This window comes from Botrytis sinoallii (genome assembly GCF_014898435.1).
Source record: "Botrytis sinoallii strain Bc 23 chromosome Unknown BSIN_002, whole genome shotgun sequence".
NCBI classification, from domain to species: domain Eukaryota; kingdom Fungi; phylum Ascomycota; class Leotiomycetes; order Helotiales; family Sclerotiniaceae; genus Botrytis; species Botrytis sinoallii.
In genome coordinates, this window is record NW_024066029.1 from 3242576 (window position 1) to 3256841 (window position 14266).

Here is a 14266-nt window from a genome sequence, read left to right on the forward strand (position 1 = left end):
TTACTCCTTTCGCTCTCTTTTTACAACTGCTTTGTCTTCCCTGGTATCGAAATCCCCGATAGATCGTTTTAAAATTCGAAACGATGTTGCAGATTGAGATGACGCTGCAAGTGAAAGTTCCCACGTACCATTTGAGTTATGAACCGAGGTTTGTTGTCTTGCAAGAATAGGGCCACTTCTGCTGCTTGATGAAGTTTGACGATGAATAGAGCTCTTAATCGTTGCTAGGAAAAATGTAGATAGATCTGATAGTGTTACATCAACTTGTTCAACAACGTCACTACTCTGGTGCGCACTACCATGACCATCCTGAACACCACCAGATCGACCGCCTCGTGTCGTTGGTAGATTGCCATCTCGAAAAGAGCCGCGAATATTGACGCCTGGATTTTTGATTAGGTAGTTCCTTGCATTTTCTGCTGGTGATGGGTAAGGAAATGGAACCCTTTCTTTTCTTGAGTTAGTTTTCTCTGCGACAAGCCCAACAATGAATCAACTTACTGTCACCATACTCATAATACCAATTAAGATCTGCCATATAACCAGTCAAGTGGACATCTTCTGGGTAGTTCGCAACTGCCTGATCGATCATTTGCAAAGCTCGCTGCCGTACTTCCCGTTCGTATCCATGGCGTTGCACAATAGTCCAATCTTTTGCATCCAAGTCCCGTAAATGGTTCTCGATTAATTCATTTATTCGAATGACGTAGATGTATCCTCGCGGGGGAACGTTGTAAGTCATTTTGCACAAGGCTGTTGATTTTGAGGTAGCATAAAAGTTCTAAGATTTAATTGATCTACGTAGATATGGAATTGAAGGAAGTTTCCCCAGCCTGGCCCGTGAGCGGAGTGAATCCAGCTCTATGAGAAAAGAGGATTCACTTCCTATATGAGTGAAGTTCTTGCGGCACGTCATCCAAAGTATGCCCTATTTATACTGTTGAGTGGATTTTCTTAAGGAGTAGCTTTTACAAAACTTCATCTGAGAATTGGAACTTAGGAGAAAATTGAACGAGGTCATTAAGAGATAAAAAATAGAACTTGTAGCTTAATACCAACTTCTTTACTAAAAAAAAATAAAAAAAAATTATGTAGCTAGGAAATTTAGGAATTCGAGCTTTCACAAAAGAAATGTTGGAAAGTTGGTCCCATCATAATACTTTGAGAATTTTCAAAAGAGACATGCGGCTTTAATGTGAGTCGGATAAACCTGATTATATCAAAAGCTACGCTTGGTGCCAACGGGCGTGCGATTGATATTTTGTAGGCCACTCAAGCTTGAAATCCTCTTGGGCTGACCAATCTGACTCGAAAGTTTGAATGGTAGCGTGAGACACCTATGTGTAGAAGGCTGACAACAGAAGATGCCTCCCTTTCCGGAAGGGAAATGCATAGTTCACAAGCATTTACTGCATATCATGCTCTCCATCGCTTCGAGACTCGTCAATATTCTTGTCCCCCGTGATTAGTATTGGTCGGTCGGGATATTTCATTGCCGACTGAATCACCACCATGCATCCGTTTCTGTAAGCTGTGCGGCCCTTCAATTTGAGGTAAGTTTGCATGGGTATCAAAACAGACCTGTCGACCTGCGTTCGTTTGGTAATCAGAGTTTCCATCTGCCCGGTCTGCGGAGTAATGCTATCGGCCAAGATACTGTGAGCTGCCATCATAAAAACCTATAAAATGTCTAGAATCCTGAATATCTTGAAGTCCTACCGGTTGTCACTCGCCACTTGTGCCTAATTGGCCACCAAGATCGATGTCTTCCCTTATTGCGTGAAACTCACGACTGAAATGCATACCATTTTAGCAAAATGAGCCAAGGAATTTTGATGAACCTATCCTAGCGTCCAGGGCTACCAGAGAACGCAAAATCTACCCCTCACCCATTGGAACTATGAGATCTCGATTCTGATCAGGTATCACAAGTTTCTGGTGAACAATAAATCATAAAGTCAAGCAATCTATTTGCGTGGCGACTTGTTGAATGCAACAAAACAGTTGAGCCACTGCCATCAATAGCAGAGCAAATGATGCTTGAGCTTTATTATGGATGATTAGCAAAATGCTAACAATGGGGAGTAACGGTGATAACATACCCAGGAATATTGCAGCACCTCTCTCTCATGGGCCCGGTTGGTGGTGTCTCGGCTACCGGTCGGGGACATGCAGGGCAAAGACCTGCGACCTCTTCGACCATTGCTTCAAAAATATCATCAGATGCAAGTTCTTTAACCTCGGCTACAAAAATAAAAATTTGTTGAATGGATTCACTGTCCTACATGGACGCTAACTATCATTAGTCATCAAGAGATATATGTACCTTCTTTTGATTCCATAGTCGTAATATGACAGTTATTCCAATGCAAGCCTCCGTATACCTACAATCAAAATATATAACCTTAAAAATAGTGATGGGATACAAAGAGAGCAAGCAGCGAAACTGGTTTGATACTGCAGGTACCACCTGATGGCAGAGTGTACTTAAGCTGACCTTGGCAATTCCGCGATCCATCGTTTCGGAGAGGAAGTTCCAAGAAAGATCGTGATCTACTTAGGAGAATACTATAGACACTCATCTGTAGTACAGTTGGAGAACATCTGTAAGATCTCACCAAGTTATTTCCATCAGGACCTAATTTCTTCCATTTCTCCCCTTCACTCCGTTGGTGGTCTGGCCATAGCTGGAAGAAAGATGCATCTAAGTCTTACGTTCTCATTTATTGCCCGTTTTTCCAGACATTTCGATGAATTTTGTGAAGGACATCTCCTCCAAAACGAAGAGTGCTGCAGCTATATAGAACCAGGGTGACTAGTAGTTTGGACCTGTAGACTGGATGCAACTTTTCAATATCCGAAGCAAAATCATTCTTCAAAATGAGTTCAGTAATTCATAACATTCGAATGATCTCATTTTAATCAAAACAAAGGGGAAAAAACCAAATAACGTCCTATGATTGTCGAACTGCAGTCCAAACCATTGCACACTCTGAACCTAATGCAACTATCCTGAACGTTGCGAATTGAAATGCTCCACATGCCATTCACAGCCTGCTTTCATAACCTTTCACTAAATCGCATGTGATAAAGCAAACGCACAAGCACGTAAGTGTCACGACCGCTTGGTCCATGATCTAACGAACAGTAGTATCATGTATGCAATATTTGAGTTTTAGAGGCATTAACATCCATCATATTTGGAGGCTGCGTTGGCCATGAACTGCCAACGCTTTGTACGCAATGAGAGCAGTTAGTCTCGGCCAGAGCATTTTCTTTTCCTATGTCCATTTACCTCCCGTGCGGGGTATTTCTCTCATTTGCACCCTTTTCAATCGAAGAATTACCTATTTCATGCACGTACTTAGATCTATTTGTCAATTAATCCCTATAATTAATTCCAATGCTAGGATTACACGTCATGATTGGACGTGAAGTATTGAAGAATTCGGACGGCGTTTCAGACAATTCTGGAATCTTCATGGCATGATGCGAATACATGAAGATCAGATGAAAAGATTTCCAACCATTTCCCCGGTGAAATGAGAATGTCCGAAAGGAAAAACGGACTCAGCCTCGTTAACAATCGAACGTTCAAGAGATTGTAAATACAAGAATATTCATATGACGCTGCCATGACATCTCTCCTCGAGAAAGATGGAGTCCAGGAACGCCTCGAAAGTTTGTAGTCGCCCAAAGGGTCTCTGTACCGCGAATACAGTCAGCAAACCAACATCGCTAGGACTTCCGGACATCTAGACCATCCCCAAAAATCCGCATTTTTCCATTTTTAAGTTTTTGGACTTCATTCGGATCCACTCCTTGCCACTGCTCCTTTCTTAGTAAGTATATTTTGCCTGATTTAGCATTAGGACATGATGGAATCCACATGGAGTATGACTCTTTGAAGATTTTTATATACTAAAGAAAAATACTTCAAGAGGGAAATGAAATTTTCCTGGAAGGCTGGTCGTGTGATGTGTTGTACAAAATTGACAAGAACGGTGTGGAATTTCTATTACAGAAAGAAAGTTGGTACAGTGCTTGGTCGTTGGCCTCGGCTACGAACGTTTGAATGTTGGTACCTATGTACGGGGGAGAGGGAGAGGGAGAGGGAGAGGGAGAGTAGGTACCAGAATTACAGTAAGACATTGAATTAGCATGAAATCGTATTTTCCCTTTTCCCCCTCTCGCCCCTGAATCTAAAATCTTATCTACTCGAAATCATTTCAAACATTCAAATACCGAATCCAGTAAGATGTACCGAGCAGATTGATTCGTATCAAGCTATGAGGTCCTCGGGTATATCAATGTCGATCATAAACACTTCGATTGGCATCAAAATCATCTCATCAATGATCACTCTGATAAACAGCTGTACGAAGTAGTAAACCCAAAGATACCCACTTGCAGTCATTTACCAAACCGACATATTAACTTTTTGTTGATTCCACCTGGCGTTCCACACCAGCAACCACACCGTGCACTTGCTAGATGCCCCATCTGCTCCATAATCAAGTACATTTCTCAGCATCTCTCTTGGCTCTTGAACAGGGCTGACAAAATACCCATCCATGCTTCCTTCCATGCTTTACCATGTGCCACACTGCACCAGGTGCTACGCCACAGACCATGACCATTGTGACCTATCAGCGCTTACAATGGATGAATATAAATGCAAGACCCGGCCACAATCACTATCATTCATCAATAATCCAAAAATTTAAGGTTCATAGCACCGAATTGATTAAAGAGCTGTCGTGTCCTGCCATTTCGTACTCGTCCCCCATAGAAAGAGATCCATCCATCACTGCTATCATTATCATAATCATATCATTTATTTGTTCTCCATTTTTTTGTGCCCAATTGTCTATCCCAATTCCACACAGCGACACATAGATCGATCACTCTATTCCGTATATATATCATAACCTGCCTCTTCTTGTGGCTAATCTCCCGCAACACATTCGTCGATGAGAACCTAGTCGTTCATCAACCTGTCCCCTTTAAACCCAATAATAGCAAATCAACCTAGCCAGTCAAAGTACAATCATGTCCGGGGCATTAAGTTTGCTCGCAGAGCTCGAAAAGGAGACCAATAAAGCTCCAAGTCGAAAGAACAGTCAAGCAAAACCAAGGACAAGCAGATCAACGGCAAATTCGCGATCATCTTCAGTCCAATCGTAAGTTTCTCAATTTCTTCCCCGCATATCATCTTACACTGATAGCTAACACTGAGTGCAGAAGGGGACCATCACAAACACAACGTCCAACATCAGCCCCAGGGCCCAGTCCAGTAATTCCACCTCAAAATATAACTCCTCGGCGTACTACACAATCTACAAATGTCACCCCTCGAACATCATTTGAACTTGGTACTGAAAGATCGAGATCTCAAGGCCCGGATTCTCGAAGAGTTTCATTCGCAGAGGCCCCGCGACCACAAACGAGAACTTTAATGATACCCTCGAAAGAAAACATGCCATCGTCTGGGTTTCCATACAATATAAAATTGAACAAATATGGTGTTTCCGAGCACGAATGGTCACAATTCACAAAAGAGATAATTGAAACTCTGCCACCGTCAAAGAGCTTTAGCTGGCTATGGAAGCGTGGGAAAATTACTGCGATAATCAAAAGAGACCTTCAATACGAATCAGAATTGAAATCAGCTCTGAGGCAATGGAACAAAGGATTCAGACGTAGAGGCTTCCAGGTGTATCTGGAAATTCCAGTCGAGAAGGATTTGACCGATGATGAGGTCTCGGGGGATACTAAAGAAGAAAAGAAACAAGCCAAGAAGGATGCCAAGAAATTCCGGTTCATAATAGGTGCTGGAAATTCATCTTCCTCTTCTGTTTACTCGAGGTCTAGTTTGGCGGAAAGCGTTAGTAGGGAAGATAAGGCTAAACCCGCCCCGATTTCGCGAGAGGAAGAGGATCAACTGAATCAAAAGTTCCCCCAAGCTCAGACGAACGGGACTAGGACTACAACCACTACGACAGAAGGTGGGCATGACGAGGATGAATCTTCAATTGAAAAGGCTCCAATTCTTTCGCCGTCAACAGACACTGTAGACCATGCTCCCGGTGCGGTGCCCGTGTCATGAGTTTCGAATTCATCGAATTGTAAAATATGAAGGGGGGATTCACGACATATAACGAATATAAATGATGGTGGTTTGGTTGGCGTTTAGGATTTGAATCATTGTTACTACCGATTTGGACATGTTTAATGAACGGGTAGTTTTAGGCTCCACTCAAGGTGTTGGACCAACAGAACGGGTGAATTGGACATCGTCATGTTATGTACATTGCTCCCTGATGCATAGCGAGATCTGTACACTGGAATTGTATATTAGATTAGAATTTAACTAATAACAGCGGCGGCTTTATGGGTCTTCTTTTACTGTGGCTTCTTATCCCTAGAATTGTATTACCAACATGTGTGATGGAATTGGTGAGTAAGGTGAAGGGAATGAGAATGTTTCGTCTGTTTACTTCGAGGCATTGAAGTTCTCTTGTTACTTTGCGTCCTTTTTCTTGAAACTCTGTTCCATCTTGTCACTTATCTCAGAAAACCTCAAGGAGTTTTTCGACAGCCACACAGTATTTGACCCTGCCTCAGCCGTGTCAATCGCACCATGAAAACCATCTCACCCAGCGCCGCTACTGAAGAATCATATCCCCTATTGCAAGCGCATTCTTAATGGCGGTATCCACTGCGGTAATCACTTGTAGTCAGGGGTGACAATGCATTGCCTGGTCATACTTGGTGAACTCATATCAGGAAACTGTTTGAGGAAATAAATCCTTCTATACATACTCAGATTATCGCCACAATGAATACCTCTGAGGGACACGTTTGGTTCACGATGCTTCCAAGCATTACACCTTAATGTTTGTAGAGAAGTCTTTGCAGAAGTCTTTGCCTCGAGTGATGAGTTTCGGCCGCTGGAACGGACACCAACAATATTCTGCGGCTTTTTTATAGGCCTTAGAAGGTAAAATCGGCTTCAATACCGATAGAAATTTTATCCGGCCTTCTATGACATCGTGATTCATATTCAAGAAGTGTCTGGCATAGAGAAATCAATAATTGATGTGGTCAATAGTGACCCAAATCATATATCTATAAACAGTTCCAATACAATAGTTGCAATTACCATCACATAAATAGATTGTGAATTTTCCATATTTTTAATGAACCAAATGCGTTACAGTTCCTATTGCTGAGACTAGACGCATATTTAATTATGTCTTTCACACTGTTGCTTTGTATAATAATTCTCATTCCAGCTTGTCTTCCTTCTGCTCTACCAAGCAAGGTGTCGTCAAATAATAAGAGAACTTCAACCTCAACTTGCTTAAATGCTGCATCGTCACGTAATTGTTGGAATGGTAACTATTCGATTGATACAGATTCGGAGGAGGCATGGCCAAATACTGGGGTTGTTGTTGCTGTATGTATTTAATGCGTTGTCAAAGTTGTTCACATCTCATTCTTCGTAGTACACTCTTACCATAACAAATCAGACTATGTCACCCGACGGTACACCAAGATGGATGTTAGTAGTCAACGGCACTTATCCAGGTCCCACCATTACTGCAAGTGAGTTCTTCCCAATGTGGACCCGTTCCCCAGTGCAATGTTGGCTCATCTCTTCATAGACTGGGGTGATACACTAGAAATTACTGTTATCAATCAAATAATCACAGACGGGTAAATATCTCCCCTGCTTTTCTTATTTCACCATCAAATATTGAATCTATTTAGTGTAAGCATTCACTGGCATGGAATTGTTCAGAAGAATACCAATACCATGGATGGTGTGAATGGAATAACAGAATGTCCGATTCCACCGGGTTCATCCAAAGTCTACAAATTTCTCGCAACCCAGCATGGTACCTCTTGGTATCACTCCCACCATGCAGCCCAATATGGTGATGGAGTTCTTGGAAGTATAGTCATTAACGGTCCTGCTTCGCTGAACTATGACTATGATCTCGGTCCACTACCAATTACTGATTTCTACTACAAGTCTACTTATGAAGAAGGCCTTCTCTCTGTTAGTAAAGGTCCTCCAAAAGCAGACAATGGCCTCATAAACGGAACGAATCGAAACCCTCACAAAACTGCTGGAGTGTACAATCAAATATCAGGACTAGTTCCAGGAGCAAAATATCGTCTTCGAATCATCAACACGAGTATAGACAATCATTTCCAAGTCACTTTAGATTCTCACTCTTTTCAAGTGATTCAAACTGATTTCGTACCGATTCAGCCCTACACTACCAACAATATCTTCATAGCAACTGGCCAACGATACGATGTTATCATTACAGCTGATCAAACTCCTTCCAACTACTGGTTCAGAGCCATTGTTCCCAAACCTCCGGCACAGAAGGGGTTTGGCTGCGGTCAAAATGCCAACAATGGGTCTATCAATGCCATTTTCTCGTACCAGGGTGTCGAATTATCGGAGCCAAATTCCAAATCTTTTCTTATACCCCAAAGCTGTGAAGACGAGACTCAACTAGTCTCCTGGAATGAGAAATCCGTGCCCGAAAATGAATTCGTGTGGCCTACTGCCCAAGAATTGATCGTTACTGGGCCTGGAAGTAATTCGCTTCCAAAAGCACCTGCACCGTATGTCTGGAGTATCAATGATACATACATGGAAATTGAGTGGGATAAGCCCACGCTCCAATATGTTGCCCAGGGAAACAAGAATTACAACGTACACCGGAGTATCATTGAACTTCCAGATGCAAATGTATGGACATTCTGGATCATCAAAAATGCTGCCGCGATACCACACCCTATCCATCTTCATGGTCACGACTTTTACATTTTAGGGCAGGAGAATGGTGTCAATTTCACAGACAAAACTAGTTTAAACTTTGCTAATCCTGCTCGGCGTGATGTAGCCATGCTTCCAGCTCTCGGGTATTTAGTTATTGCCTTTGTTACGGATAATCCTGGAGCTTGGTTATTACATTGTCATATTGCGTTCCATGTCGGGGAGGGGCTTGCACTTCAATTCCTAGAACGAGAATCAGAAATTACGCAAAGAGTAGATCTTTCCACTGTAGATGCGGGATGCAAGAGGTGGGATACATGGTATAATACCGAGCGGGTTGATAATGCTTGGAACACGGAATTTGATTCGGGTATTTAAGCTGATAATGATATTTGGTGGCGTTCTGTTATATATCTATTGCATGGGAAAATTCTTTGTTCGTTGAATGTATTTGTTTGGTGCTCTACCGTCGGCTGTAGTCATGAATTGTTTTGACCGCAATTGCATCCGTTCGCGAAATTATAAAGGGGTGAGAATTCTCAAACCACTAGCATTTACATATCGAAACAAACTTTGAATCAGTAGATCATTCATGAAAGCTTGCGAGGAAGGTCTGATAATTGGAAGAAAAATTGAGAACAGTGCTGGCGCAGTTGAGAAGTTACAAGGTAAAGCCAGTGAGTTCAGATCTATGTACCACGTTCATTTTGTCACAAAAAGCCGCGTATGCCTTGTCGATAAATATTTATGGGTAGTTTATAATTCAGATGAGAGAGTGCAGCATGAAAGAAGCAATGTGCTGGGGAGAGTCCAAATACTTTATACTTATAATACCATTCCCATGTTGGAGTAACACCATACCTATCTTATGGCTTGGTGGAGACGAGACAAATTAAGATTTCGTAAAGTGTAAGTTAGTGTTTGTGTTTTTAGTTGAATCTATTCTAATACACAATCCTGAGGACGACGATTACTTGTTTATCATTGGAGCCAATTTTCAAACTACCATTGCATTGATTCGCTGGAATCTCCGTTACGATGATCAATTTGGTTGCCACTTGTGAAGACTGTGATGACCGGAGAACTAGCGGGCGTATCATGACAGGCTAATTGTCATGATCGTCGAAAACGCGGGGTTTTTAATTGTGTTACATCGATAGTCTAGTAACTCGAGTCTAGACTTTGACACTAAATGACCAAGATTTTTTGGAGTAGTAGCAATGGGATGGAGAAGGACGAATTTAGGTACTATGCCGATAACCTGCAGGAAATCTCTTTTGCGTCGTGGTTAACACTTGTTCTTGTTGAAAGATAACTGTCCATGATTTATTGATTTGGTCTTTCTCGTCGGATAAAGACTTTGCATGAACTCATGGTTATATATCTACCTTTAAGATACAGTTTCTTCGAACTTTTGATGATCAGCGTCATCTTGGCGAAAATTGAGTCAGCCAAGGCTTTAGCCTTTAAAGATAGTCCGGTCACGCCATTTAATGCATTTGGATGTCTGACGTAAGAGAAATCTAATAAAGTATAAGTAGAAGGAGTTTACACAGTGCATTCTTACCTTCATGCTTGTCCAAAACCAGTCCAAATCTATGTTCTTGGTACCCAGAAAACTGTATGTGAGTGATTTGCGTATAATTTTTAATATGAGGCATTGGCTAACTTGAAACTGTTAATCAGTGTAGCAGATACAAACGAATATCAAAGACTGGAGTCTTGAATATCTCTTTACTGTCACACAAAGATACAGTTACTAAGAGTCTAAGATGTCTGAGTGGTATCGTCAAGAACCTTCAAGAGCTACTACAATTCGCATATGCCTCGCCGTATTATTATTAATATGGATGATGGCTGGAATCATGATTGGCTACCATTGGAATCGAGACGATGTTTCCCAAAATGCGGTCGAAAGTTTTGCTTGAGCTTCTAGAAACCTCTCCTGAAGACAGATCAGAACGTATCCTAGACCTATGTATGCTCCCTCTTAAAAATTGTGCAGAATCCCGCGAAATTCTTGACAACAATGAGGCTATACAGCATCTCAATCGGATCATGTCAGCAGAACAATGGGAAAGTAGAGTCGATTTCTCTAGCTCAAGATGCTTGACATGGGAAGAATGTGATTATTTCCGACGTATTGCACGACATAAGGAAACTGGGTGTCCTTGGCTTACGTCTGACTGTTGCAATCGAGAAGTCAAACTCCGGAGCCGGATCACAAAGTATAATAAGAGGAAAGCAGAGGAGGAAATTAAGTCATTGAGTCATGTGTGTGGATATGATTGTTCTGGCAAAGATCTGGAGAAGTGCCAATTACTGTGCCAAGAAAATCGGGACAAAAAGCCAAATAGACTTTTGAGTCTGGAGAGAATCAAGTTCTATGCAGAAATCTTTCTTCGGGGAGGGACCCCCGATTATTAATATTGTACACAAAATCGGTTCGACAGGACGGATTAGAGTTTGTGAGAGTAGAGGGGCGCCAATTATGCCAAGTCGATCTTGAGGCTATATATACGCAACGACTAGATTTTATTAGACCTTCAAAATATATGATTATTGATATTTCAGGAGCTTGGTTTCGACATGGAGGCAAAGCAACTCAGACCTCTCACAAAATCTAAGGTTAGGAACACATCTGTAAATTTAGATTAAGATCAAAAATTGCAGTATTCATGGTGCTGAGTGTCCTGACTTGTGCCCATTGGCGCAAGTCGGTGTATGAATTGCAGTATACTAAGAAATAATCAGTTGCTGAAAGCCGTGAATGTGTCGATCTCTTGGAATTTCAAGAGAATCAGTAATCCCTAGAACGTCATGAATGGTCGACATTTCAACATGTTTTCAATTTTTGAAAATTCGTCAACATCTGAAAACCATTGGTTCATGCATATGTGTAGTATGGGGAGAGACAGACAGTAGGAATACCATATAATATCACAATTTTTCAATCAATCCGATTCGTCGAGAATTTCTATACATGGCAGTCAACAGTGTCTATTGTTGAACTGCTCACACCCTTTCAGTCTAAGGGCTAGTTCAAGACTATTCCGTTTCCATCCCCGCACTGGAATATCAACCTATGTCCCATGACCCGACCGAAATTTCAAGATGGAAATCAAAAAAACTAGAAAGACGCTATAAACTAGGACTCGAATCTGAGGAAGAGACTTGCAATAGCAGTCATGTGTCCCACCAAAGAAGGGGGGCAAGGGGTGGCAGCCTACTCGTTACCCCTTGAGCCACCAATCATTGAAATTTCGACAAAATCGGACATCGAGAACAGAAACGACGTTATACGATAACTCGAAAATATAAATAGCCTAAAATCTATGAACTACTTCCCCTTTGATCCTGAAGTCATCTCTTTGAAACTGATAACCTGACAGCGCCAAATATTGGAATGGGAATGGCAGAACGAGGGTAGATATTCAAACGCACAAGTCACGACGAAAATTTAGTCATCACATAATTATGAACGGACCTTGGAGAGCCAGCATCATTCCCTCGACTTACATTCTTAGACCTGCCAGACAAAAAGGTTGTACAAATGTACGTAGACCGGCCTGACTTTCGAGCATCCCTTGCGAGAACGAACAAACTCCCCGTCACTACCAATGGACTGGATGGTTTCTGTACGCTAATACATCCATCCCATCATTGATCCGGTAATGCCACCTGTACATCTGTACATACGTCCATATATTTCCGGCCCCCACTCCAATCCTTCAGCTAGCCGAGAAGCCTCTATCTACCACAGTTACGCTACACCAGCTACACCAGCTATACCGGAATCTCACCCGGTAATATCGCTTCAATTCCCCAGCCAGCTTTTCAATTAAGGAATGGATGTCAAACGAAAACGGCACGGAGGCAGATGGAATCGCGTCTTAAAAAAGACATCACGGCATAGATATACGTGCGGACAGCCTCGAAAAGGCAAGTTGTCAGAATGACCACGTGGCTTGGCAGATGTTGTACTACGTGTAGCTAGCATAATGACTTATTTTTGGATGACAGACATGGTGTGGGTGTGGGTGAGGAGAGGCGAGGCGAGGGCATTTCCATCTTCAATTAGAGAACTTGAATGCTTGCAAAGTATTGAAAAGTTGCTCAAATATCAAGAACAATCGAAGAAACCTTGAGAACTCATAATTCGCAATTGGCCGCCCATCATGGAGTACGACCAGCTCATGAGAGGAAGTTAAATTCTCATCCCGTCTTCCAAGCCAACTGCAACAAAATCTGCATGTCATCCCGAGCACAACCACAGCATATTTCGTCTCCATTTTCTAGCAGGTTCTCGCATCTATACTTGTCCCGTTATTTCCATATTCGTTGCCTGCAAACAAATGCGCATGGAAATGGATAAGTATACTGCGCATCATCTTTCACCGTCCCACAAACGTACAGTATTATCTGATCGCCGAGTATGTGATGTCGGACTGTACTGTCATACTGTATTTCAAATGGGATTGATGGACTTGCGATTTGCCTCAGCTGGTAGATTTTTTTGTTCCTCCATTTCTGCCTTCCCTCTGTACTTCCTAGCTCTTCGTATGCGAATTTCGAGATCTTCCATGGCTTTCTCGGTATTGATCAATTTCGGAATGACATCCATCAGCTTGATACTATCTTCCTTTGTATCCTTCAAAGCCTGAGGGGTGAAAAGCCCAAACATCCTTAACGGATCCTTCTTGAGAGCAGTTTTCGTGTCATCATTGCCGTTTGTGTCTTCGTTTAAAGGGTCCGATTCCGATCCCGATTCCGAAGTAGATGTTTCGTTGATGGCGAAGAGAGGAGGGGTAAATTTTGTCGATTGTGTATTCGAGGCGTTTTCGGGGATCGTTACATTGCATAACCTCTGTGTTTGAATACGATCATCATAGAAAGAGGTATCATAACGGATTCCATTTTGCGGCGTGAAATTGGCTCGGGATAGATTGATGTACATCTGTTGTCATTCGTATTAGTATGAGTACCTAGTTAACGAGATTTCCTGACCATCGCCTGGGAATGAAGAGAGGATACGGGGCTGTGCCAATGATAAATGAGGGGTTCAATCATCAAGGTGTATGGTGAATATATTGAACGATGTAAACTTGCAAGAAGAGAATTATAACTGACAGATGATGACAATGTGGAAAGCCTAGATCTTAGAGCACTGTATTGATCCAAAAGTTGAAGGTATTGTTCCAACAGATGATCAATTTCCAGGGTAAGTTCTTGAACGGTAGAGATAGAGATAGACATGGTGAAATCCGAGCGTGGTGGCTTCACTGAAAGGGACAAAGATAAGATTAAGATATCGCAGTGATTCGTGTGCTGTGCGTTGTGCGTTGCGTCGTTTGTTGTAATTTAATGTTATGACATGATTCTCGAGGGAGTTTGGGAATGATAGCTAGCTACCTAGCTAGTACGGAGTAGTAGTCTGTATTGCATGTACGAAGTAAGACCACC

At 42.1% G+C, this 14266-nt stretch overlaps 5 protein-coding genes across 5 annotated transcripts; 2 read left to right on the forward strand and 3 right to left on the reverse strand.

The window, feature by feature from the left end:
• EAF02_001869 (uncharacterized protein) lies at positions 1-742 on the reverse strand (the record flags this gene model as incomplete). The annotated part of the gene is made up of 2 exons (XM_038897917.1): positions 1-449; positions 502-742. The coding sequence occupies 2 exons, from the start codon at positions 740-742 to the stop codon at positions 1-3; spliced, it is 690 nt and encodes a 229-aa protein (XP_038762892.1).
• Positions 743-1406: 664 nt separating this feature from the next.
• On the reverse strand, positions 1407-1670 carry EAF02_001870 (uncharacterized protein; the record flags this gene model as incomplete). The annotated part of the gene is made up of 1 exon (XM_038897918.1): positions 1407-1670. One exon carries the CDS (start codon positions 1668-1670, stop codon positions 1407-1409), a length of 264 nt encoding a protein of 87 aa, XP_038762893.1.
• Positions 1671-4602: 2932 nt separating this feature from the next.
• Positions 4603-6433, forward strand: EAF02_001871 (uncharacterized protein). The gene is made up of 2 exons (XM_038897919.1): positions 4603-5183; positions 5245-6433. The coding sequence occupies exons 1-2, from the start codon at positions 5053-5055 to the stop codon at positions 6107-6109; spliced, it is 996 nt and encodes a 331-aa protein (XP_038762894.1). The 5' UTR covers positions 4603-5052; the 3' UTR covers positions 6110-6433.
• An 822-nt stretch (positions 6434-7255) lies between these two features.
• On the forward strand, positions 7256-9181 carry EAF02_001872 (uncharacterized protein; the record flags this gene model as incomplete). The annotated part of the gene is made up of 4 exons (XM_038897920.1): positions 7256-7462; positions 7512-7611; positions 7671-7722; positions 7777-9181. 4 exons carry the CDS (start codon positions 7256-7258, stop codon positions 9179-9181), a joined length of 1764 nt encoding a protein of 587 aa, XP_038762895.1.
• A 4090-nt stretch (positions 9182-13271) lies between these two features.
• EAF02_001873 (uncharacterized protein) lies at positions 13272-14059 on the reverse strand (the record flags this gene model as incomplete). The annotated part of the gene is made up of 2 exons (XM_038897921.1): positions 13272-13760; positions 13934-14059. 2 exons carry the CDS (start codon positions 14057-14059, stop codon positions 13272-13274), a joined length of 615 nt encoding a protein of 204 aa, XP_038762896.1.
• Between the last annotated feature and the right edge of the window lie 207 nt (positions 14060-14266).